The 24620-nt window shown below is 25.3% G+C and overlaps 1 protein-coding gene across 1 annotated transcript in view; it reads right to left on the minus strand.

Annotated features, from left to right (window-relative positions):
- Positions 1-982: 982 nt before the first annotated feature.
- The window catches only part of LOC124934802, a 28321-nt gene continuing 4683 nt past the window's right edge, over positions 983-24620 (minus strand). Inside the window, exons 5-8 of the mRNA XM_047475304.1 lie at positions 16029-16379; positions 9760-9926; positions 1275-1716; positions 983-1156 (exon numbers count right to left, since the gene is read on the minus strand). Coding sequence (XP_047331260.1) covers positions 983-1156; positions 1275-1716; positions 9760-9926; positions 16029-16379 — 1134 coding nt within the window. The remainder of the gene's footprint in view (positions 1157-1274; positions 1717-9759; positions 9927-16028; positions 16380-24620) is intronic.

Genomic DNA, 24620 nt, shown 5'->3' on the forward strand with positions numbered 1-24620 from the left:
TATTTGAATAAAATAATATTTTGATAGTAATTAAAATATCATGCTAAATAAATCATAGATATTAATATATTTATAAATTTATTAATTTTGTTTATTCTCTTTCTATTATTATTCAATTAAAAATTATATAAATAAATAAATTAATCTAATATATAGATATAAAAGTAAATAAATTTAAAAAAAAAGAGAAATAATTAGTCAAAAGTAAAGTAAATTATTAATAAATTTTATATTAAATTTTTTATTCTCTTTATTAAATTTTTATTAATTATTATAATGATTGTTGATGTAATTTGATTGGTTTATATTACAAATTTTAATTTATATTAATATATTTTTGTAATTGATTTTGTTACATAAAAAATTCTTATCTTATATTAAAATTAATTAAACAAAAAACACTAAAATTATAAAAATATCATGTTAAATAAAACAATTAGAACCAATAAATATATAGTCAAAACTATATATATATATATAATAAATACGTTACATATATTAAGTTCATGTAGAATGGAAAAGAAAAGGAATAGAGAAGACGATAAAAGAAAAAAAATGAATAAAAAATAATAGAGAGAATGGATGTGGAGTAAAAGGAGAGTGGAGAGAATATAGAGGAGAGAGTCCCCAATATTGAGGGTATTGAATGATTTTAATGTTCATCAATTAAAACCACTCACCAAATATCAATTTTTAATCCCTTCAACCACCTTCTCCCCTCATTACCATATCATTCCAACGTTCATCAAACAGTTTCTCCTTCTGCACTAACTTGTTCCATCGAGCTTGGAATAGGTTCTCCCGGTGCCAGCATTGTATTCTGACTTCCTTCAAGTTGATTCTGATTTTCTTCAAGTTTTCTTTGCTTGACATGAACATCCTCCAATTGTTTATGAAGAATTACAATGAAAGTTGTCACTTCCCTATAGTAGGAATCATAAGCAGCCACCTTCTGATCCATTTCTCTTTTACTACTTTTCATCTAATCCTCAATTGTCCTCAAATACTCAATCTTCTCTTGTTGAAACCGAGAGAATTCTGCCTTTTTACGGTCAAGTTCTACACATCGAGTCACCAAAGAGATCTTTAACATCTCAACCGCATCTTGAATTTCAATAGCCGACATAGCTCTCAAATTCAAAGCTTCTTCTTTTGTCTTGAGCTCAAGGATCATTTTAATGTTCATCAATTAAAACCACGTACCAAACATCAATTTTTAATCTCTTCAACCACCTTCTCCCTCCTTACCATATCATTCCAAACGTTCGTCAAACAGTTTCTCCTTCTGTACTAACATGTTCCATCGAGCTTGGAATAGGTTCCCCGGTGCAGCAATGTATTCTGATCTCTTCAAGTTTTCTCTGCTTGACATGAACATCCTCCAATTGTTTATGAAGATTTATATAGAAAGCTGTCACTTCCCTATAGTATGAATCATAAGCCGCCACCTTGTGATCCATTTCTCTTTTGCTACTTTTCATCTGATCCTCAATTGTCCTCAAATACTCAATCTTCTCCTGTTGAAACCGAGAGAATTCTGCTTCCCTACGGTCAAGTTCTGCACATCGAGTCACCAAAGAGATCTTTAACATCTCAACCGCATCTTGAATTTCAATAACCGACGTAGCTCTCAAATTCAAAGCATCTTCTTTTGTCTTGAGCTCAAGGATCATTTCATTAATGGCCTTCACCGATGAATCTAGATGCTCAACTTCCCTACATGCATTATTGCAGGAATCAAGTTCTATGCTAATACAGGTTCTCTTCAAAGCTATGAGTTTACACACTCTATGTAAAACTTTGGACACTGCGAAGAAGCTTGTTTGATCACAAGAGTTATTTTTGAATTTTTTAAAAACATTTTTCTATCATTTTACCCATTTTCTCATTCAATAATATTTTTCAAAGATCAAACATGATTCATGCAAAATTGATAAAAATAAACTTTACCTCTTAAACTTTCTAATAATTAGAAACTTATAATAGGATAATAGAGAGATTTTGTTAATTATAAACTTTACCTCTTAAACTTTCTAATATTAATTATTTATTTTGTATTAATATATATATTAATCTTAATTTATTTTAACTATTATTTTAATTATTTTATCTAGCTATCACATAATCACTAATTTAAAGGCAATTTAATAGGTATATTTATTATTTGACTTATTTTAAATATTATCTACTTCCCACTTTTAATACAATTAAATAAGTGGTAACAATAAAATAAAAAATTTACATAAACTTGTGCATAGAAAATTGAGAGATATCTTAATTTTCATTTAAGGTATGTTTGAATTTGTAGAATTTGAATTGACATTTAATTACAATTCAATTCATATGGAAAAACTTAAAATTGTAATTCAATCTCAATTTTTATGTTTGTAAAAAAATATAAAAAAATTATTTTAATATATATTATTTATTTTATTAAAATATTATTTTGACACACCTAACCAATTACTATAGTTCAAGGGTTCAAGCAAATTTTAAAATTTCAATTTTCTTTAAAAAAAAAAAAAATTAGTATAATTCAAGGGTCAAACAAATTTTAAAGTTTTGATTTTCTTTAACAAAAATATAGTTCAGCATATTAAATTCATATATTAAAAAAAATATTTATTTCATATTTTAACTTTTTAAATTTAAAAACAATATATATATATATATATATATATATATATATATTATAGTTCAAAATGATAAGTTACTAAATAAGAAAACATGTCTATATTTTAACATCTTAAATTTCAAAAAAAAAAAAATTAATTGAAAACTTTAATAGTGTTATAAATAATAAAATAATAAGTTATTTTGTTTAAAAAAAAAATTTAAAAAAAAATACAATTTAGAAATACAATTATAATTAAAAAAAGAATGAAATTGAGAACTATAAAATTACACTAACATAAAAAAAACTTATAATATTTTTATTACAATTCTAATTTTTAATATTAAAATATCTAAAACTTAAAAATTGATATTGGACCCTCCAACTCTAATATTAATATGTTAATTTTTATTTTAGTTAATGAAAGTGAGAGATAATAATGTAGATAAAAATCTGAAAAATTATAACCTCCAAATTAAATAGAACTATGTATGATGATTGTTTTCTACATTCAAATAAAAGAGTACACATTATAAAAGAAAATGTTCTAGGCTTTAGACAATTAGTATTAGTATAAAGAGGGTAGTTTAATCTTGAGTAATTTTGGATTTTTTATATTGTTTTTGTGTTTTTAAAAAATTAAGTTTTCTATCATCTTATTATCATTCTAACACTTAAATTATGTATCTTAAATAAATCTTAAATAACTTATTTTTTATCAAACAATATTTTTTTTTAAAACCTGAAAATCCAAGATCACTAATTGCATATTCCATTAGAAAGGGAAAATCCAAAATCACTAGTTGCATATTCCATTAGAAAGAGTAAGATTCATAAAAATAATAGCAATAATAAATATATATATTACTTAGTTCATAAAATAAATTGTATCAATTAAAGTTTCTAATAATTAAAAATAATTAATACAATACTAGTGAGATTATAATATTAATTTTAAAAATAATATTAATTATTAAATTTGTATTATAATATATATATATATATATATTAATCTTAATTTATTTTAAAAAATCACTTATTTATCCCTTTAAATGCCTTTAAATAAGTATATATATATATATATATATATATATATATATATATATATATATATATATATATATTATCACCTAATATTTTTTAAATAACCTTATGCTTATGGAACAGAGAGAGTTTTCCATTTAGGGATTTTTTTCATGTAGGTTTAAAGGAAGTGATAAGTAAAGAAAAAGATAGAATCTGAAAATATAAATTCTCAATCGAAGTGGTTACACTATTTTGAAAAAACTTTATTAATTAGTCAAATAAATAACAAATAAAACAAACAAAAGTTTAGTGAATCAAAATAATAAACAAAATTTCTGATAAGGATAAGATGGATAAACCTTATATGCATTCAGAAAAACCGAGCTTATTGAGAAAGCTTGCAAAGATTTGCACTCAAATACAGTTATCTCTGCAAATATATCAAATCAAAATAGTGAGGATTTGAATTGTGCTAAATAAACTAGATCAATCAGAGGCAAACAAAAATTGTCGGATAACAATAAAAAAAAAATCAATAATCATACTCACCATAGTGATACTCGCAACAACCGAAATACAACAACCGGAATAGATAGAGATCGAAAGAAAAGACTGAAGAAGAGACTGTAAAAGGAAGAAGACTGTTGAAGGAAGAAAGTTGCGGAAGGAAGAAAGTAATAATCGATAATCGATTAGAGTTTTATGACGAGAGATGTAAGCGCAAATAGTATTTATATAATTTTTATTTAATTAATTATAATATTTTTATTTAAAAAAATAAATTATAAATTACTTAATAGTCCAGTCAAATAAACAATTAAAAATAAACTATTCCTATTAATAAATTTAATTATTAAAACTTATAAATCACTTTATAACAATTATATAGGAATATATTATTGATTATATTTAATTATTAAAAGCAAAGTCCATATTTAATCATGAATATATTATTAAAAAAACATTTGTTATAATTATGAAGTTAAATAATATCACAATTGTCATTGACAAGTTCTATTTTTTTTTTTAAGGGAATTCATCTTATTTTTTAAGAAATATTTTTTTTCCAAAATTAAACGTATGAATTTTTCAATACTAAATTTTTTCTAAAAATATATATGTATGAATACAAAATTAAACTATACTGTAACTACGATTCTAATTGTCATCCAGTTCTATTTTAATTTTCTTATTGACTATTGAGATATTAAATAAAAAAAAATTATTATATAAAATAATTTTTAATTGAGTCAGCAACATTGATTTTATTTGTGATTTTAAATAAATATATTTTAATAGTCAGATGACTTGTCTCACGTAGACTTGCATGTGTTGACATGTGTCATAAAATGGTGACATGTGTCATAAAATGGTGACATGTGTTATAAAATGGTGACATGTGTTATAATTAATTTACATGCATTTTTATTCTCTCTCCTCTGTCCCTAACCCTATTCTCTCTCTTCATTTATATTTTTTTTTGTTTTATATTGCTATAAAGATTCGTTGATCTTCTCTCCCCTCTATCACCTGTCCTTATCTCTTCTCTCCCCTCTATCTCCTGTCCTTATCACTTCTCTCTCTTCTGAATATAATAAATATAATAAATATTTGGTGTTTGGAATCCAGCTCATAAAGAGTCGTTTGATGGGTGGGTATTCCGACTCTTATTGGGCGCACCTTCATCAATCAGTTTTTTAGCTGTCATTTATTTTAAAATTTAAACAATTTAATGTCACCTCTTTTTTACACATCATCATTTATTTATATATATTTATTTATTTATTTAAAATTATACAGCTCTCTTTCCTCATTCTCTTTTATCTTCTATTCTTTTGTCCTAAACCCTAAATCTGACCCGACCCGACTTGACTTTCATTTGACCAGGGCCGGCGTGGGCAGCTTTAGGGCCATCCTCTTCAGTCTTCCCTCATATCTTACATTAAATATTTGCCTTACAAACTTTAAACATAAGAACAATAATATACATTGACTTAATAATCTTAATTAAATTATAATACATAATTATTATATTTTCAGTCTAACTTTTTTTTTTCTTAGAAGACATTTTTTTTTATTAATAAAAACTATCTATAATAACTTTAACTTTGTCCAAATTATTGGTTTGTTGGGAATCATATTTTTTTAAAATAAATCTGCTACTACTTTCATGAATTATGTGTTATAAGAAAAAGAAATGCTAACATTGAATCAACTTATTTGTTAAGAATGAAATGTCATATATATTAGTATTTGATTTTAGTTGCAAATAATTTCATGTGTTGTTTTTGATAAACTTGAAAAATACTATCATATATCGCTTTTAAATCTTGTAACAATCAATTTCAATATTACTTTGTTGTAAAACTTAATTTTGTTATGCATTTTATTGGATTTCTTTATATTTTGGAGTTTGGACATTAAAAAGAAATTAAGCATTATTTCTCGAATTAGTTATTGGTATGCCCCGTCTCTAAGTAAGTCCAGCAAGTCATCGGCATATGATAGGCTCATAGGCCATTTATTTAAAAAATTAATATATATATATATATATATTTTGTATTTTTAAATATATAAGTTTGTAAAATAGTGGTTTAAGAGTTCATTGATAAAAAAATGACTTTTACCGACAGATATTATCGAAGGTTTTATAAAACTCTTCTAATTGATCACGAGAGGAACAAATCTTTCGTTATTGAAAATAGATTCCGAGAGGGGTCTAAAACTTTCGGGTTTACTAATTAATACCGAAAGTTCTACAAAGAACTTTCGGTTTTGACATTCCCAAAAAATCCAAAAAAAATAAAGTGTTGGAAGTTGGTTAATTGCGAAGGTTATTCCAAAAACTTTCGGTTTTAACGTACCTTTCCTGAAATGTTTAAATACGAAGGTTTTCCATTAAACTGTCGGATTTGACTCATCCCAAAAAATTGAAAAAATATTCTAAGTTGAAGAATGATTAATTACGAAGGTTATTTAAAGAACTTTCGGTTTTACCTTTTCCTGAAATTGTTAATTGCGAAGGTTTATCCTATAAACCTTCAGTTTTGACTCATCTAAAAAAAAAAAAATTAAATCCCGTGATTCTTATTACTTCGGTTTTAAGGAGGGTCAAAACCGAAAGTAATATTAAAATCTTCGGTAAATATTTTTATAAATATTAACCATAACCCTTCTCTTTTTCATTCGCCTCTCTCCTTTCTCCCTCTCCCGTGCCGCAGCCGCTTCCGCCGCTTTCGCCGCTTCTCTTCTTCGTCTTCTTCCAGGTTAGATTTATTTGTTTAATTTTTTTTTTGTTAATTATTAGATTTAGATTTGTTATCATATAGTTTATATTATCTAGATTTACGCTAGTTTAGATTATTTGTTTGGTAGTTTGATTTAGATTTGTTATTGTTTAGTTTAGATTAGATATAGGTTAGTTTGTTAAATATATATGATTTTGTTTGATTTTGTTAAATGAATGATATATTTTGGTTATTGTGTTTGATTTAAGTTATATTAGATTTAGATTACGGTTATTTTGTTTGATTAATATATATATATATATGAAATGCATTTAGGATGGGTGAGTAATGGTAAAGTATTCGACGTACACCAGAGAAACTGTCCCGGTCATACCAGAATTTGCTAGCAGCATCAAAAACTGCGGTACGTGGGGAAGAGGTGAAAAAAATGACGCTTGAATTGGAGCAAATTCGATTGAGGATATGCGGAAAGAGGCCAAATGCTTACTGAAATTAAAGCGGACAGGGCTGAAATGACGCAAAAATTGGAGAATCTCGAACATCAAATTGAATTGTTGAAGGGTCAGAATCAATCACCCCCTCCTCCCCCCACATCTACTAATTTCTAGTTTATATTGTTTGATTAATTATGTATTATCTTTTCCGTACGAATGATGACATTTTGGTGTGTTTTGATTTCATAATTATGAATTATTATTATTATCCTTTGATTTTGGTTTATTAATGTTGTTTATGAATTCTTTTCCTTTATTTATTAGATTGCCTTAATTTGGGGGAAAAATAGGGTAATTGCAAAGGTTTATTGAAAAACCTTCGTTTTTTACCCAAATTCTAAGTGTTGGGAAGGGTCAAAACCGAAGGATTTTCAAATAAACCTTCGGTTTTAACCATTGTTTAAAAAAACAGAAAAAATTCTAAGTGTTGGGAAGGGTCAAAACCGAATGTTTTCAAATAAACCTTCAGTTTTGACCATTGTTTAAAAAAAAAGAAAAAATTATAAGTGTTGGAAAGGGTCAAAACCGAAGGTTTTCAAATAAACCTTCGGTTTTGACCATTGTTTAAAAAAAACAGAAAAAATTCTAAGTGGAAGGGTTAAAACCGAAGGTTTTCAAATAAACCTTCGGTTTTGACCATTGTTTAAAAAAAAAAGAAAAAATTCTAAGTGTTGGGAAGGGTCAAAACCAAAGGTTTTCAAATAAACCTTCGGTTTTTACCCTTGTTTAAAAAAACAGAAAAAATTATAAGTGTTGAGAATGGTCAAAACCGAAAGTTTTCAAATAAACCTTCGGTTTTGACCCTTGTTTAAAAAAACAGAAAAAATTCTAAGTGTTGGGAAGGGTCAAAACTGAAGGTTTTCAAATAAATCTTCGATTTTGACCCTTGTTTAAAAAAATAGAAAAAATTCTAAGTGTTGGGAAGGGTCAAAACTGAAGGTTTTCAAATAAACCTTCGGTTTTGACCCTTTTTTAAAAAAAGCATAAAAAAATTCTAAGTGTTAGGAATGGTCAAAACCGAAGGTTTTCAAATGAACCTTCGGTTTTGACCCTTGTTTGAAAAAAACCAGAAAAACTTTTAAGTGTTGGGAAGGGTCAAAACCGAAGGTTTTCAAATGAACATTCGGTTTTGACCCTTATTTAAAAAAAACATAAAAAATTATAAGTGTTGGGTTTTTGCGAAAGTTTTCAAATAAACCTTCAGTTTTGACCCTTCTCAAAAACATTCTGTTTAAGGTCAGGACCGACAGGTTTATTCAAAACTTTCGCAAAAACCCATCAAACCCGAAAGTTATACCATTAACTTTCAGTATTACCACTTCATAATTTGTTAAATTAATTGGTTTTTCACCTGCTAATCTAGACTCCTAACTAATCTAATCAAGTGTGTGTTATTTTTTAAAGATGAAGATTGTGTTTAATGTTAAAATGTTTATGATTGTGTTTGATTATATAAAGAAGTGTATATGTATGTTTGTGTTTGATGATCATATGAATGTGTATAAAGTTTGATCATATGGATTGTGTAATGTTTTAAGGTTATCAAATGTGTTAAATTAATGTTGTTCAAAGTCATTAGAAGATTAAAAACCAATAAATCTAACAATTTGTGAAATGGTAATTCCGAAAGTTAATGGTATAACTTTCGGAAATAACCATCAAAACCGAAAGTTAATGGTATAACTTTCGGTTTTACCAATTCATAATTTGTTCAATTAATTGGTTTTTCACCTACTAATCTAGACTCCTAACTAATATAATCAAGTGTGTGTTGTATTTTAAAAATTAATATTGTGTTTAATGCTAAAATGTTTATGATTGTGTTTGATTATATAGAGAAGTGTATATTAATGTTTATGTTTGATTATCTTATGAATGTGTGTAATGTTTGATCATATGGATTGTGTAATATTTTAAGTATATCAAATGTGTTAAATTAATATTGTTCAAAGTCATTAGAAGGTGAAAAACCAATTAATTTAACAATTTGTGAAATGGTAATTCCGAAAGTTAATGGTATAATTTTCAAAAATAACCATCAAAACCGAGAGATATACACAAATCTTTCGGTTTTATCTATTTAAATTTAATTGTACATATATCAAAACCGAGAGATTTAGATACATCTCTCGGAATTTAAATGATCAAAACCGAGAGATATGTCTAAATCTCTCGGAATTATGGATTTAATCAAAACCGAGAGTTATATGAAAATTCTCGGAATTAATCAATTTATCAAAACCGAAAGTTTTCATATAACTTTCGGTAATGACCAAATAAATAAATAAAAAACGCGTCTTCTTCTCTTCTTTTTCCCCGATTATATTTCCCTCTCCTCTCTCTTTCCACCGCCTCCCCCCGACGACGAACGCCCAACCCGACGACGACGCCGCCCAACCCACGACGATTGCCACCGGACGCCTCCGCCTTTTGAAGATCTGTCGTCGCCGTTTGAAGATTGATCTGCCTCCGCCTGCTGCCTGAAGATCCGCCTTCGCCTGCTGCCGTCGCCTCAGCCTCCGCCTGCAATCGTCGCTCCTCCACCTACAGTCGCCAGGTTAGTAGTTTTTTGTTTGATTATTTTTGTTAGATTATGTTTAATTATTGATTGTTAGATTTGTTTTGGTTAGATTATGTTTAATTGGTTTTTTATTTAGGTTATATTATGTTAGATTTATGTTTGATTGAGGTTTGATTGAAGTTTGATTGAGGTTTGATTTTGGTTTGTTTAGGTTTTTGTTGATTAGATTTAGAATTTAATTTGGTTTTTTGGATTGATTTAGGTTAGATTAGGTTGGAATTATGTTTGATTTTGGTTAGTTTAGGTTTTGATTATGTTATATTTTATTTTGATATATGTATGTTTTGGATTGATTTATGTTAGATTAGGTTGAAACTATGTTTGATTTTGGTTACTTTATGTTTTTTAATTTCATATATGTATGATTTGAATTTTAATTTGATTATTTGGATTGATTTATGTTAGATTAGGTTGGAACTATGTTTGATTTTAGTTAAATTATGTTGGAATTAAGTTTGATATATGTATGCTTTTAATTGATATTATTTTTGGTTTAACATGATGGTTATTTGGATTGATTTAGGTTAGATTAGGTTGGAATTAAGTTTGGCATATGTATGATTTTGATTGATATTATTTTTGGATATATGATGATAATTTAGATTGATTTAGGTTAGATTATGTTTGATTATGTAAGCCTAATTAATTTAGACAAAGTTAAGTAAATAACCATTTTATTAGAAAGATGGATGTACCCGATAAAAGTTGGATGACCTTACGTCGAGATCATCCAGATTACGAGAAAGGTGTTAACAAATTCCTAGAGTTTGCTGAATAGGTTTAATGTTAATGTAAAACATGTTGTTTGGATGATTGGTTTGAGAATTTTGGAATGATCATTTGTTTTATGAATGTATTTGTTTTATGAATTGATTGGTTTGGCTGAACATGTTTCGGTTGAGCACAAAACAATCGGGCGATTTTGTAAATTTTGTAGGAAAAAACCGAAAGTTAAATGAAATCTTTCGGTTTTTCTTCGAAGGTCAAAACCGAGAGTTCTTCATATACCTCTTGGTTATATGTGAAAAGGAAAAACTGAAAGTTAATTGGACAACTCTCGGTTTTTCTTCAAAGGGAAAATCCGAAAGTTGTATGGAAAACTCTCGGTTTTTCACCAAAGGGAAAAACCGAGAGTTATATGAAAAACTTTCGGTTTTTCCCTTTGAAGAAAAACCGAAAGTTTTCGATAATAACTCTCGGTTTTTCTCTCGGTTATCTAAACTGAAAAATCTACGATATCACTCGGTAAACGCCCAATTGTTTTTAACGACAAAGTCAATACCGAGGGATGGCGAGAGTTACCTTAACTCTCGGAATTTGGTCTATATCGAAAGTTATAGGGTTAAAACCGAGAGTTTTTACTCTCGATTTTGACCCCTTTTTCACCAGTGGTTTTTATTTGGTTTGGGTTTATATCTCACAAAAAAATCCTTTTTTTTAAATAAATTTTAAAATAGACATAGGTCAACAAAAAAAATCAAATTCTTTTTTTCGTGGGCTGTAACATCCCAAAACTCGAAGCCGGCTCTAATTGTTGATAATCTTATATTATAACAAATATTATCACAATGCAACTAATTGATAATAGAAGAAAAATAATAGTTTATTAAATAAATAAAATGAAGAAACTATTTTTTATTGTTTTGAGGCATTTGAGAATCACATTTCCCTTAAAACGGTTTCACTATATCTCATTTGTGATTGAAAGTTTTTCGTCGATGACTGCTTCACATGATACAACATAACATGCAACAGTTTAGCACAAAATAACCATTACAACGATAAACTTAACAAAATTACCTGAATCCAATAACCGGGTTTTACACAAAAATAATCGAGTTAAAAACTCGAAAACACTCATAAAGATAAGGAAAAACTATTTTCAAATTCTAGAGTGAAAAATTATGAGACAACGTGTGGAAAGGAATTAGAGTCAAAAAATATATTTGGTTGAATATTAAACTATAAAACCATTTATCAAAATTTTAATTCAAACAACCATTAATTCATTAATACAATAGTTAGTCTTACTTGCATCTTCCTTACATTCATTGACATTTACTATGAGAATGTAAGTTACATCGGTTGTAACAATAAATATTTGCTAGTTACATTAGCAATTAAGAACATTTTTTTTGTTAATGGCCTTATTAAAGACATTGATGTTAATTGTAACCATTAATAAATTCATTTTCATTTGAATTAAATTTCACCTTAATTTATATTTAAATTTTGTGTGAATTTCGTTTAAATTTCACTCTCATTCTCGAATTTGGTATGAATTTCATTTGAATTAAATTTCACTAATATTTCACATTTGAATTTGATATTAATTTAATTTGCCCAAATTATCATTTTCATTTAATTAATGGAATTAGTTTAATTCCAACATAATTATTATATATTCGATACTCGTGGGTATGTAATGGTTGAGTTCAAAAATGAAAAGAGAACAAGGTACTAGATCGGGTTTGTGGTCGGGATGAAGAGTTTTCATAATCCAAATCCAAATCCAAATTCGATTCTCAATTATATTAACTAACATGAATCCCATGCATGGATAAGAATATATATAATATTATTTATCTATAAATATTTTAGATAAAATTAATATTTTTCAAATTGAATTAATTTAAAAGTAGTTTTAGTTTATATAAATTAAGTTTAATCTTAAACTTAACGTTAACAAATATTTTATCCTTTCGGCATCCTACTTAACCCTTCAATTGACCATCATCTTGTGACTTACATTTTTTTATATGTCTTTTTTATCCATTCAACAACCACCCATCAATCTTAGTCGACTTTAATTGATGACACATCTCTTATCTCGCGTTAAACTTAACCACTAACCTCTCAATTGACCCTCATCTTGTGACTCACACTTTTTCATATGCCTCTTTATTCCCTCGACAAACCACTCAATGCCCTAATCTTGCGACTCACACTTTTTCAAATTACTCTTTATTCCTCGACAAACTACTCACCAATCTTAGTTGACCTCTCTTTTACTCCCACTTCAACAAATCAACAAAAAATCTCAATTGATCACAGACCTCTTATCCAACGTCAAACTAACCACTAACCACCACCGACCTTCATCTCGTGACCTCACACTTTAATTTTTTGCCAAACCAACCATTATTCTGACCTCACACTCAACAAACCACCCACCACCCGACCTCCATATCGTGACCTAAAACTTTCAAATGCTCGTTAAACCACCCACCACCCGATCTTTATCTCGTGACCTCACACTTTTAAATGCTCGCCAAACCACTCACCACCCGACCTCCATCTCGTGACTTCACACTTACAAATGCTCGCAAAGCCAACCACTAATTCCGACCTCACACTTGACAAACTACTCATTAATTCCGACCTCACACTCGACAAATCACCCACCACCCGACCTCCATCTCGTGACCTCACACTTTTAAATGCTTGCCAAACCAAACACTAATTCTGACCTCAAACTCGACAATCCACCCACCACCCGACCTCTATCTCGTGACCTTACACTTTCAAATATTCGTCAAATCAATCACTAATTCCGACCTCAATTTTTTTAGATGTCTTGTATCCTTTATTTAAAAGTTTTTAGCATTATTGAGATTCGAACAATGATCTTTAGTATTAAATGTGAACATTTTAACTGCTAGACCACTTGAGATTATTGAAATAATTGTATTATTTATATATATATATATATATATATATATATTGTATTTAATATTATTTTATATTAATAAAAAAATATTTATAATAATAAAGAAAGTATTATATATATTGGATCTCATGCTTATGACATCCTTATAAATATCGGTCATTGACTAAAATAAAATACAAATAATTTCTTTATAGTAGTTAAAAAAATAATTTCATAATTAAAATGTTTAAATAATCTAAATTTATAATGGAACATAATTTATTAATACTAAATATTTATAAAATTATTAATAAAAAGATTTGTGTTTATAGTAAAACGTATAAATATGCATTTAAAACTAGTTATAAAATACATAATGAAACATTCTTTACTAATACTAGTAAATAAAACCTTATTTGAGAGAGATTTGTTATTAAATAAAGTTATTTGTAAATATTTCAAATAAAAAAATTAAAAATCACTTAATAATCTAGTCAAATAAACAATTAAAAATAAACCAATCCTATTAATAAGTTTAATTATTAAAATTTATAAGAATATATTATTGATTATATTTAATTATTAAAAGAAAAATCTATGTCACTTTTATTTTTACACATCATCATTTATTTATTTATATTTATATTTAAAATTATACATCACTCTTTCCTCATTCTCTTTTTATCTTCTATTCTCTTCCCCTCTCTATCCTAACCCTACTCCACTATCATACCTCTAGACCCGACCCGACTTTAATTTGACCCGGGCCGGCCGTGGGTAGCTGCTAAGGCCATCCTTTTCCCTGACATCTTACAAAATAATGTATTTGTCTTTACAAAATTTAAACCTATGAATATAATATACACTAACTTAATAATCTAAAACAAATTACTTTTATTAATCATAATAAATAAATATTCTATTTTTCAATATAATTTTTTTTTCCTTTGAGGAGAAATGGGAAGACATTTTTTTTTATTAATGAAAACTATCTATAATAATTTCAATCTTGTCAAGTTATAATTAGTTTTCAACAATATTTTCAGAAATAAGTACTCATGATATTAATACACTATAACGATTTCATAATAATGCTATCTTGAATTATATATTACAAAGAAAAAAAAATGCTAAGAAGAATTTTTGAATTGACTGGTCTGTTAAGAAGTAAATGTCATATCACCAATCAAAGTTGTGAGTACAGTTGATTTTAGTCGATACTCTTTAATGTTTCTTTAATTTTGTTTCGACAAATTTGAGAAATACTAACTAGAAGTGTTCAATATTTGGCCTAAACCGAATATCCGATCGAATTTATATTTACCGAATTCGAATTTCATTTTTGGTTTCGAATTGAATTTTAAACCAATTTAAATTCAAATATGGTTTCGAATTAATTTTTGAGTTGAGACTTTAACTCAAAGATTAAACCGATCGAAAACCGAATTCATTTTTATTATTTATTTTAATTATATATTATATAATTTATTAGATATAATTAAATAATTATATATTTTATTATATATTAAATTAGATCAACCATTAACCCTTCGTAATGTCTAAGATTTTAATAGACCAACTGTATATCCGACAGAATTTGATTTTCAAATTAGCTTAAAAAAATAAAAACTCAAAGGATTTGAACCGAGAAACTTGAATAACCCGAAAATCGAACCAATGAACATCTTTACTAAACAACATTTGTTTGAATCGTTTGATAGATGAATATAAATTTGCTTGAAAGTTAATTTTATTATGTAGTTTATTGAATTGCTGTAGCCTAATGTATATTTAAAAGGAAGCATTAATTTCATGTTAATGACACCATTTCTTGAATGTCCCAGATAGAATTCTACTTGGGTTGAACTTGAGTCAATTGAGTCATTTTTATTAAATGAGTTTGAAATTGGAATAGTAACATGTATGTATCAAACTATAATAATTTTAGTTATTTAAGATGTTTTTTACAAACGAATGAACGCATGTTTTCTTATTTTAACATAATTTTTTTTCTAAACTAATTTACCACATTGTAAAAAAAATTATACTTTAATTATTCTCGCATATTACATATTTTTTTAAATCATTCAAACCGTATTCGACAATTTTAAACGTGTATAGTTTGAAAAAAAAATACTAAATTTAAAACACAAACACGTTATCCAAATTGTTAAGCAGCACATAAAATTATGTCTGTTATAATTTTTTTTAAAGTAAATAAAATTTTTATCTTTATTCAAATTTTCTCAAATCATTTATTAGATTACACATTTTTTTATAGTCGCCATATATAAATCTCAAAACAATTACTAAATTTTAAAAAATACTTTCAAAATATACAAACTAATTAGAAAACAAAAAATAATACATTAATATAATATGATGGACATTCTATTAGTTTCTCATTGAAATGAACATCCTCTAATAGTTTCTCTCTATGCTGCAAATCATTCCTACCTCCTTCAAGTAGTTTCTCCTTCATCAGTAATTCATTCCACCGTCCTTCAAATAGTTTCTCCCTTTCAAGTAGTTTCTCCTTAACATTAACCTCCTCCAATAATTTATCAAGCTGGATTTGGTAAGTTTCTAAATCCTTAATGCGGGATTCATAAGTAGCCAGCTTCTGATCCATTCCTTCCTGAATATAGTTCAACTCTTTTATCATATGTTTAACCTTTAACTCCAGCACCTCCTCTTTGATTTCACCTTCTATCTTATCCTCTTTCGTCTTCAAACAGAGAGAATCCTGCCTCCTTACGGTCAAGTTCTACACGTCAGGACTCCACAGAGCTCTTCAACAGCTCAGCCGCTTCTTTACTTTCAGCAACTAACTTAGTATTCGAATTCAACTCAACTTCTTTTGCATGGAGCTCAATGAGAACTTCACTAATGGCCTTGTCCGATGAATCTAGATGCTCTTTAAGTTCATCCAATTTATGATTAAAAGAATGAAGTTTTTTTTTTGCTAATACAGGTTCTCTTCAAAGCTATGAGTTTAGAAGTGACTGATATTTTCTCAAATTATCGACATGCAACAGCAAGTGTGTGTTTGTGTTTGTATTTGTGTGTGTGAGAGAGAAAGAGTGTGAGTGAGTGAGAGAGTGTCAAGAACCCTAATACAAGTTCTATTAATTAAGCAGTGTAATGAATGAATGAATGAAGACAGAGGATTGACGAGCTTAATTAGGACAGTCCCAAGAAGGAGCTGCTCGTTTGATCCAAGAGCTATTTTGGATTATGTTTTTTTTAATGTTTTTTTGAGTTTAAAAAATATATTTTTCTATTATTTTCTATCTATCAAATTTAAAAAGTAAAATAATAAATATATACCTATTTAATTGCCTTGTGCTACGTGTTTGGTATGGGTATAATACTATTAGAATAGTTATTTAGTATATTAATAATTATATCTACAGTGTTATTCTAGTATAATTTATACTTAAAAAGAGATACAATATTGTACTTACTATTACTTGTTACAAAGATATATAAAATTTAATAAAATTTAATATTTCTATTTTACCTTATTATTTTATAAATTATTATAATTATAATTTTTTTATTATAATTTAATAATAATAACCTATAACTAAATATTTATTTATATTTTAAAATATTAATTTTATTTATTTTTAATTTTTATATATTTATTTATCTTTGTAAACAAATATTATATTATTTTAAGTATAAAAAAATTAATTGTGATAATTTTATACACAGTTAAATATAATTATTATTTTAAAACTAATAACACTAATTAAAATATAATAGTCATATATATAATTAATTGTAAAAATAAAAATAAAAATTGTATTTAATTATTAATAAATTATATTTATAATAAATTATATAAATTAGTGATATTATTATTAATTAATGAAAACTTATATCTATATAATTTATTTATAAGATAAATATTAAAATAATTTATATAAATATAAAGATAAAATAGTCATTTACACTTTTTACAACTTTCTTATACCACAGAGACAAACACAAAATAAGAAAACCTATATAATTTATATCTATTTTATACTCTCAACCAAACAAAAATAACCTATATAATTTATATCTTTTACTACCTCTTTATAATTTATACCTCATACAACTTATACTTATATATTTATTATCACATACTAAACATTACCTCTACCTTTATAATTAAGAGAGATAAAATATTTAAAATAATAAATATATATATATATAAATAAATAAATAAAGGAATTTTAAATGCTAAGTAAATGATATTTTTTTATTTTTTTATCAATAAAAATATTAAAATATTAAAACTTTACAATAATTATGTAAACAAATCTCATATATCCTATTTTCTTTTCCAATAATATTGTTTTGAAAGATAAGAATGATGAATGCATAATTCTATTAATTAGTAATATAAATTATTTATTTTATATTATAATATATATATATATATATATATTAATCTTATTTTTTTAAATATCACTTATTTACCATTTAAAATTCCTTTAATTTATATCATATATAAGTATATATATATATATAATATATATATATATATATATATTATTTTAAATATTTTATCTCTCTTAATTACTATTAAATTAGTATATATTTATTGTCTTACTTTTTTAATTTATTTTTATTATTTTACTTATTTTACCTATACCACCTACATCCCATTTTAAATGTAATTAAATAAGTGAGTAACAGAAAATTAAATAACTTTGTACCTATGGAATAGAGAGAAATAGTTTTTCATTTAAGGTTAATGAAAGGAAGAGATAAGGTAATAGATAGAATCTGAAAATATAACCTGAAACTGAAAAAAAAAAAAAAATAATTCTTTTAATAATGGATGTGAGGAACTAGGATGTATCATGTTACATTCCTACAATAAAAACTAATAATTAGAAGGAGCTAGTTTGACTTGAGTTATTTTGATTTTTTTTTTAAAATTTTAATTTTTTTCTATAATCTTATTATAATTTTATCAATCAGATCACTTATCTTAAACAAATCTCAATTAACCTATTTCTTTTATCGAACAATATTTTTAAAATTATTTTTTTTAAAAAAAAAAACATGATCAAACTAGTTGCATGCTCAATTACATTAGAAAAGACAAAATTCATAATAGTAATAACAATAGTTAGAAATTTTAAATACAATACTAGGGACATGATAATATTAATTTTAAAAATAATATTAATTATTAATTTTATATTATAATATATATTAATCTTAATTTATTAAGTAATCACTTATTTATCACTTTAAATACCTTTAAATAAGCGCACATATATATATATATATTTTTTTTTGTATATATTTTAATTATTTTATATATCACTTAATATTTTTTTGAAAATAATTTTATGCGAGAGAAATAGTTTTTTATTTAGGGTTTTTGGAAAAACAAATAATTTAAAAAAACTTTTAGTGTGAATACAAATGTTTTTTTTATTTATTTCGACAAATAATTTTAAAAAACTCTTAGTGTGAATACAAATGTTTTTTTATTTATTTCATGATTTCAGATCTAATACAGTAAAGTGTTTACCAACAAACAGCAATATAGTAAATTAAAAAAATAAATAATTTGACATCAGATCTATAATATTAGAGTAAGAATAAGAGGTGTAAAACCTAATAATTTACCTTCATCAAAGAAAATTTGACAATAAAAACTTATCCGAGAGATTTTACAATAAACTTGTATTCAAATACGATTATTACAAATATATGCCTAAAACGAGTAAGGACTTGAACTGTGCAAAGAAACGAGATCAACTAGAGACTAAAATATTCAATTAACAATGACGGAAATTAATATTCGTCACGTCACGAAAATCAATATTCATACTCACAATAATTATTAATAATTATTGTTGTAAGATAATTATGGTTCGTAGAGACTAGAGGTTCTCAAAAGAGATATATAAGCATATTTTTATATCGAGAATGCAAAATGAGACTTATATAATCATATATTTATAAATAATATATTTAATCAATTATAATAATTTTACTTTCAAGAAAAATAATTTATTAATCACTTAATAACATTATTAAATAAACAATGAAAGATGTATTTTATTGTTAATATAATATAAATAGATATATTTAGTAGGTATAAATTTTAAATATATCCTTTTTTTAGTTAGCAACTAGATGAATGTCTTTAGCTTTTTGAGACCCTATTTATTTAACTCCTTGTAGGCTTAATTTTAAATATATATATATATATATATATATATATATATATATATATAATATTTTAGTTACTAATTTATTAAATAAAAAAAATAAAATAATAATTTTATATTAGCTATTAAAAAGAAAGTTTATATTTAAAATATTTCTTAAAATTATTCAATTTTTTTATCTATAGATTTGTTCGATTTTTTTTTTTCAACTTAGAGAAGAAAAAAATAATAATTATTGATGATTTTGAAAAAAGAATTACTTTTGATAAAAAAAAAAATCTAACCAAAATTAATTTTTAAATCAATCACTTCTTAATAATTAAATCACTCATTTTATTAACCAAAATACTAAAATACCTTCTATTTTAAATTATTATTTTATATTTTATTTATATATATCAATATCCTTTAAATTATTTTATCAAAATTAAACTATACTGAAATTACCGATCCTAATTGTCACCTAGTTCTATTTTATTTTTCTTAATTATTATTAAGAATTATAAAAAAAATAATTATTACGTAAAATCATTTTTAATTGAGTTAGCAATATGGTTTTATTTGTGATTTTAAATAAAAATATTTTATTAGTCACATGACATATTATACGTAGACTTGCATGTTGTGACATGTGTTATAAAATTGCGACATGTGTTATAATTAATTTGCATGCAATTTTATTCTCTCTCCTCTGTCCCTAAACCCTATTCTCTCTCTTCATTTATATTTTTGTTTTGTTTTATATAGCTATAAAGATTCGTTGATCTTCTCTCCCCTCTATCTCCTGTCCTTATCACTTCAGAATATAATAAATATAATAAATATTTGGTGTTTGGAATCCAGCTCATAAAGAGTCGTTTGATGGGTGGGTATTCGGACTCCTATTGGGCGCACCTTCATCAATCAGTTTTTTAGCTGTCATTTATTTTAAAATTTAAACAATTTAATATCACCTCTTTTTTACACATTCTCTTATATCAACGATTCTCTTGTCCTAAACCCTAAATCTGACCCGACCCGACTTTACTTTCATTTGACCAGGGCCGGCCGTGGGCAGCTTTAGGACCATCCTCTTCAGTCTTCCCTCACATCTTATATTAAATATTTGCCTTACAAACTTTAAACATAAGAACATAATATACATTGACTTAATAATCTTAATTAAATTATAATACATAATTATTATATTTTCAGTCTAACTTTTTTTTTTCTTGAAGACATTTTTTTTATTAATAAAAACTATCTATAATAACTTCAATTTTATCCAAGTTATTCATTTGTTGGGAATCAAAATTTTTTAAATAAGTCTGCTATTACTTTCTTGAATTATGTGTTATAAGAAAAAAAAATGCTAACATTGAATCCACTTGTTTGTTGAGAAGTAAATGTCATATATATTAGTATTTGATTTTAGTTGCAAATAATTTCATGTGTTGTTTTAATAAATTTGAGAAATACTATCATATATCGCTTGGATCTTGTAACAATCAATTTCAATATTAATTTGTTGTGAAAGTTAATTTTGTTACGTAGTTTATTGGATTTCTTTATACTTTGGAGTTTGGACATTCAAAAGAAATGAAGGATTAATTTCATGTTAATGATACCATTTCTCGAATTAGTTATTGGCAGGGCAGCTTTGGGTAAGCCCAGTAAGTTCTCGGGTTAGGGAGCTCATTTATTTAAAAACTAATATATATATATATATATTTATTTATTGTATTTTTAAATATAGAAGTGTGTAATAGGGTGGTTTAAGAGTTTTTATTTGGTTTAGGGTTTGTATCTCAAAAAAAATTATCAAAATTTTAAAATAAACATAAGTAAAAAAAAAAAAAATCTATTCTTTTATTTGTGGGCTGAGACAGTCCAAAACTCGTGACCAACTCTGGTGGTAGGTAATCTTATATAGTAACAAATATAAAAAGAAATATTATCACAATACAACTAAATGACAATATAAGAAATACAATAATTTATTAAATAAAATAAAAGGAAGAAACTCTTATTATTGCTATGAGCATGTGAGAATCACATTTTTTTTTAAACAGTGAGAGTTTTTGTCAGTAGCTGCTTCCAAGAATACAACAGAAATTATAATGATTTATCACAAAATAACCATTACAATAAACTTGACAAAATTAACTGAATCCAATAATTGAGTTTCACACCGAAATAGTTGAGTCAAAAACTCAAAAAAACACTCATAAATATAAGATATTTTTTTTGAAATTTTAAAATGAGAAATGATAAAAATAATGTGGCAAAATGAATTAGAGTGAAATTATATATATATATATATATATATATATATATATATATATATATATATATATATATATATATATATATATATATATAAATTAATCTCTAAATTATTCATCAAATTCTTTAAGTCGTATAATAACAAACCTGACAAATAAATATATCATTTTTTTTTATCTAAACTTCTCTAGAACTGATTTTTTTTTCTAATATTCATATAAATTTATTTATCTTTTATTAGTCATTAGTCCTTACTCTTAATTTAACTATTTTATAATAGTAAAATATTATTTTTATCTTCACTCTTTTCTTCGATCTCTACTTTCTCAAAAGTTTTTTTACAAATAATTGTTTCATAGAATATGTTTTCAAAATAGATTATTTTTCCAAAGAAATATTTGATCTTATACATATTAATTTATGACATCCTTATAAAGAACAGTCATTGACTAAAAATAAAATACAAATAATTTCTTTATAATAGTTAAAAATTAATTTCATAAAATGTTAAAATAATTCAAATTAATAATGCTAAATATTTTAAAAATTATTAATAAAAAGATTTGTGTTAATCCTAACACCAAATTAAAGTTATAGAATGTATATACATTTAATACTAGTTTTAAATACTTAATAAACATTCCTTAGCAACTACCAAACAATAAAAACTTAATTGAGAGAGTATTACTTTCAAATAAAGTAAAAAAGTATTAAACATTGAAAAAAATGAGAACAATTAGATAACAATAATAAAAGCAATAACTATACCCACAACAATAACACTAAAAGCTTTTAGGAGGAAGTTGAGCTATTTCTTTTTCTAAGGGAGGAACTTATATAATTATGTTATTTATTTATAAATCAGAATATTTTATTTTTGAGAGAAAAAATTATAAATAACTTAATAGCCTAATAAAAAAAGCCAATGAAAAATGTATCTTATGTTTAAAAAGTTGTAAATAGTTCGATCTAGAAATTACCCTCCTTTCCAATAGTTGATTTTTTTTTTAAAAAAAGGTCCAATAGTTGAAATTTAATGTTCCTTATTTTTATTATAGTGTTTTTTAAAATAAGTGTAATATTTAATTTATTTAACTTTAATAATTAAAGTTTTTTGGTCTATATTTAATAGTAACTTACACAATCCTACTTAAAATATTTATTTAAAATTTGAATTAATGCATAATTTATTCACATATATATATAATATAAAAAATGTAGGGGTATGGGTCCCTTTTAATTTCCTTAATTTTTTTAGCCACTCGGTCGGGAGACATGAGAGCCTCCTAATATCGCTCGGACTCATCATTTGACTCTATTCTCAGTATAAGAAAACTCGGTCGGATGGGCAAAATCACATACACCAAAGTTTGTCACATCAACTAGAAAATGTAATTTTCAATACAAAACCCTGACTATTTCAGTTTTAAAACTCGTAAGGAACTTATCTACACAAACTGACCCGTCAATCAACCAAAAGGTCTAGAAATGACAATGAAAATTCGTATGCTAGATACCCGTAAATAACCGATGATCAGGTTTGAGATCGGGGATGGGTAATGAAAAATGTACTCAATCGGGGGACTTAAATCCCGATACCCAACTATATATACTTATATTAAAGCAAATATTTTTTATTTATTAAGTATTATTATGACATTTCGTATCCTCATAATTACCTTCATCATAATAATTACATTATTTATTTCACTTATACACACTTCATTTAAATTACTTTTTAATACTAAAAAACTAAAATCTTTCATTATTATTCGTCTTCAACTAATAAAATATTATTATTTTTTATCGCTCTTCATCTTCGATCCTTATTTTTTATCGCTCTTCATCTTCAATCTTTATTTTTTCCCCAACATTTATTCTATATTTTTTTTTCATCATTATAATAACAACAAAGTTGTTATGTTCTTGAACATCTACAACATACTTAGTAAGTAATGTTTATATTTTTTTTAACTTCGATATTACTTGTTTTAAAGTTATTTATTATTTAGATCTTCACTCTTACTTTATAACTTCTTTTTAATAAACTATATAAATTCACGCCTTAATCGGGTAATGGGACATCCATTTAATTTCCAATACAATCAAAATCACGATTCTTCTCAAAGTGCTCGATCATTCTTGAAAGATCTAAACAACTTGTTGGAAACAAACATATCTTAAGCCTTCAATAACAATTTTTTTTAATTCAAAATGGTGATTTCATTTTTATTTTCTTGAACTCATATTTAGAGTGATTACAAGAAGTTAAAAATTACTTAGATCGATCATAGAACATCTTTAGAGCGTTCTTGGATCATCACCCTCAGGCAAGAGTCCGAGAATGATGATTCCAATTTTTTTAATTAAAATTCAAATTCGGATAAATTTGTATTATATTGAATTGCTCCATTCTAACTTGACTAAAAGTGTGTCTACTTCTATTCAAACTTATTTATGCAATTACATCGATAATAGAGACGAAGAACAACTAGGCAAAACATGAAAATGTAAATAAACAAAGATTAATTTAGAACTTGTATTAGAACCGAAAA

This window comes from Impatiens glandulifera, chromosome 4 (genome assembly GCF_907164915.1).
Source record: "Impatiens glandulifera chromosome 4, dImpGla2.1, whole genome shotgun sequence".
Lineage (NCBI taxonomy): Eukaryota > Viridiplantae > Streptophyta > Magnoliopsida > Ericales > Balsaminaceae > Impatiens > Impatiens glandulifera.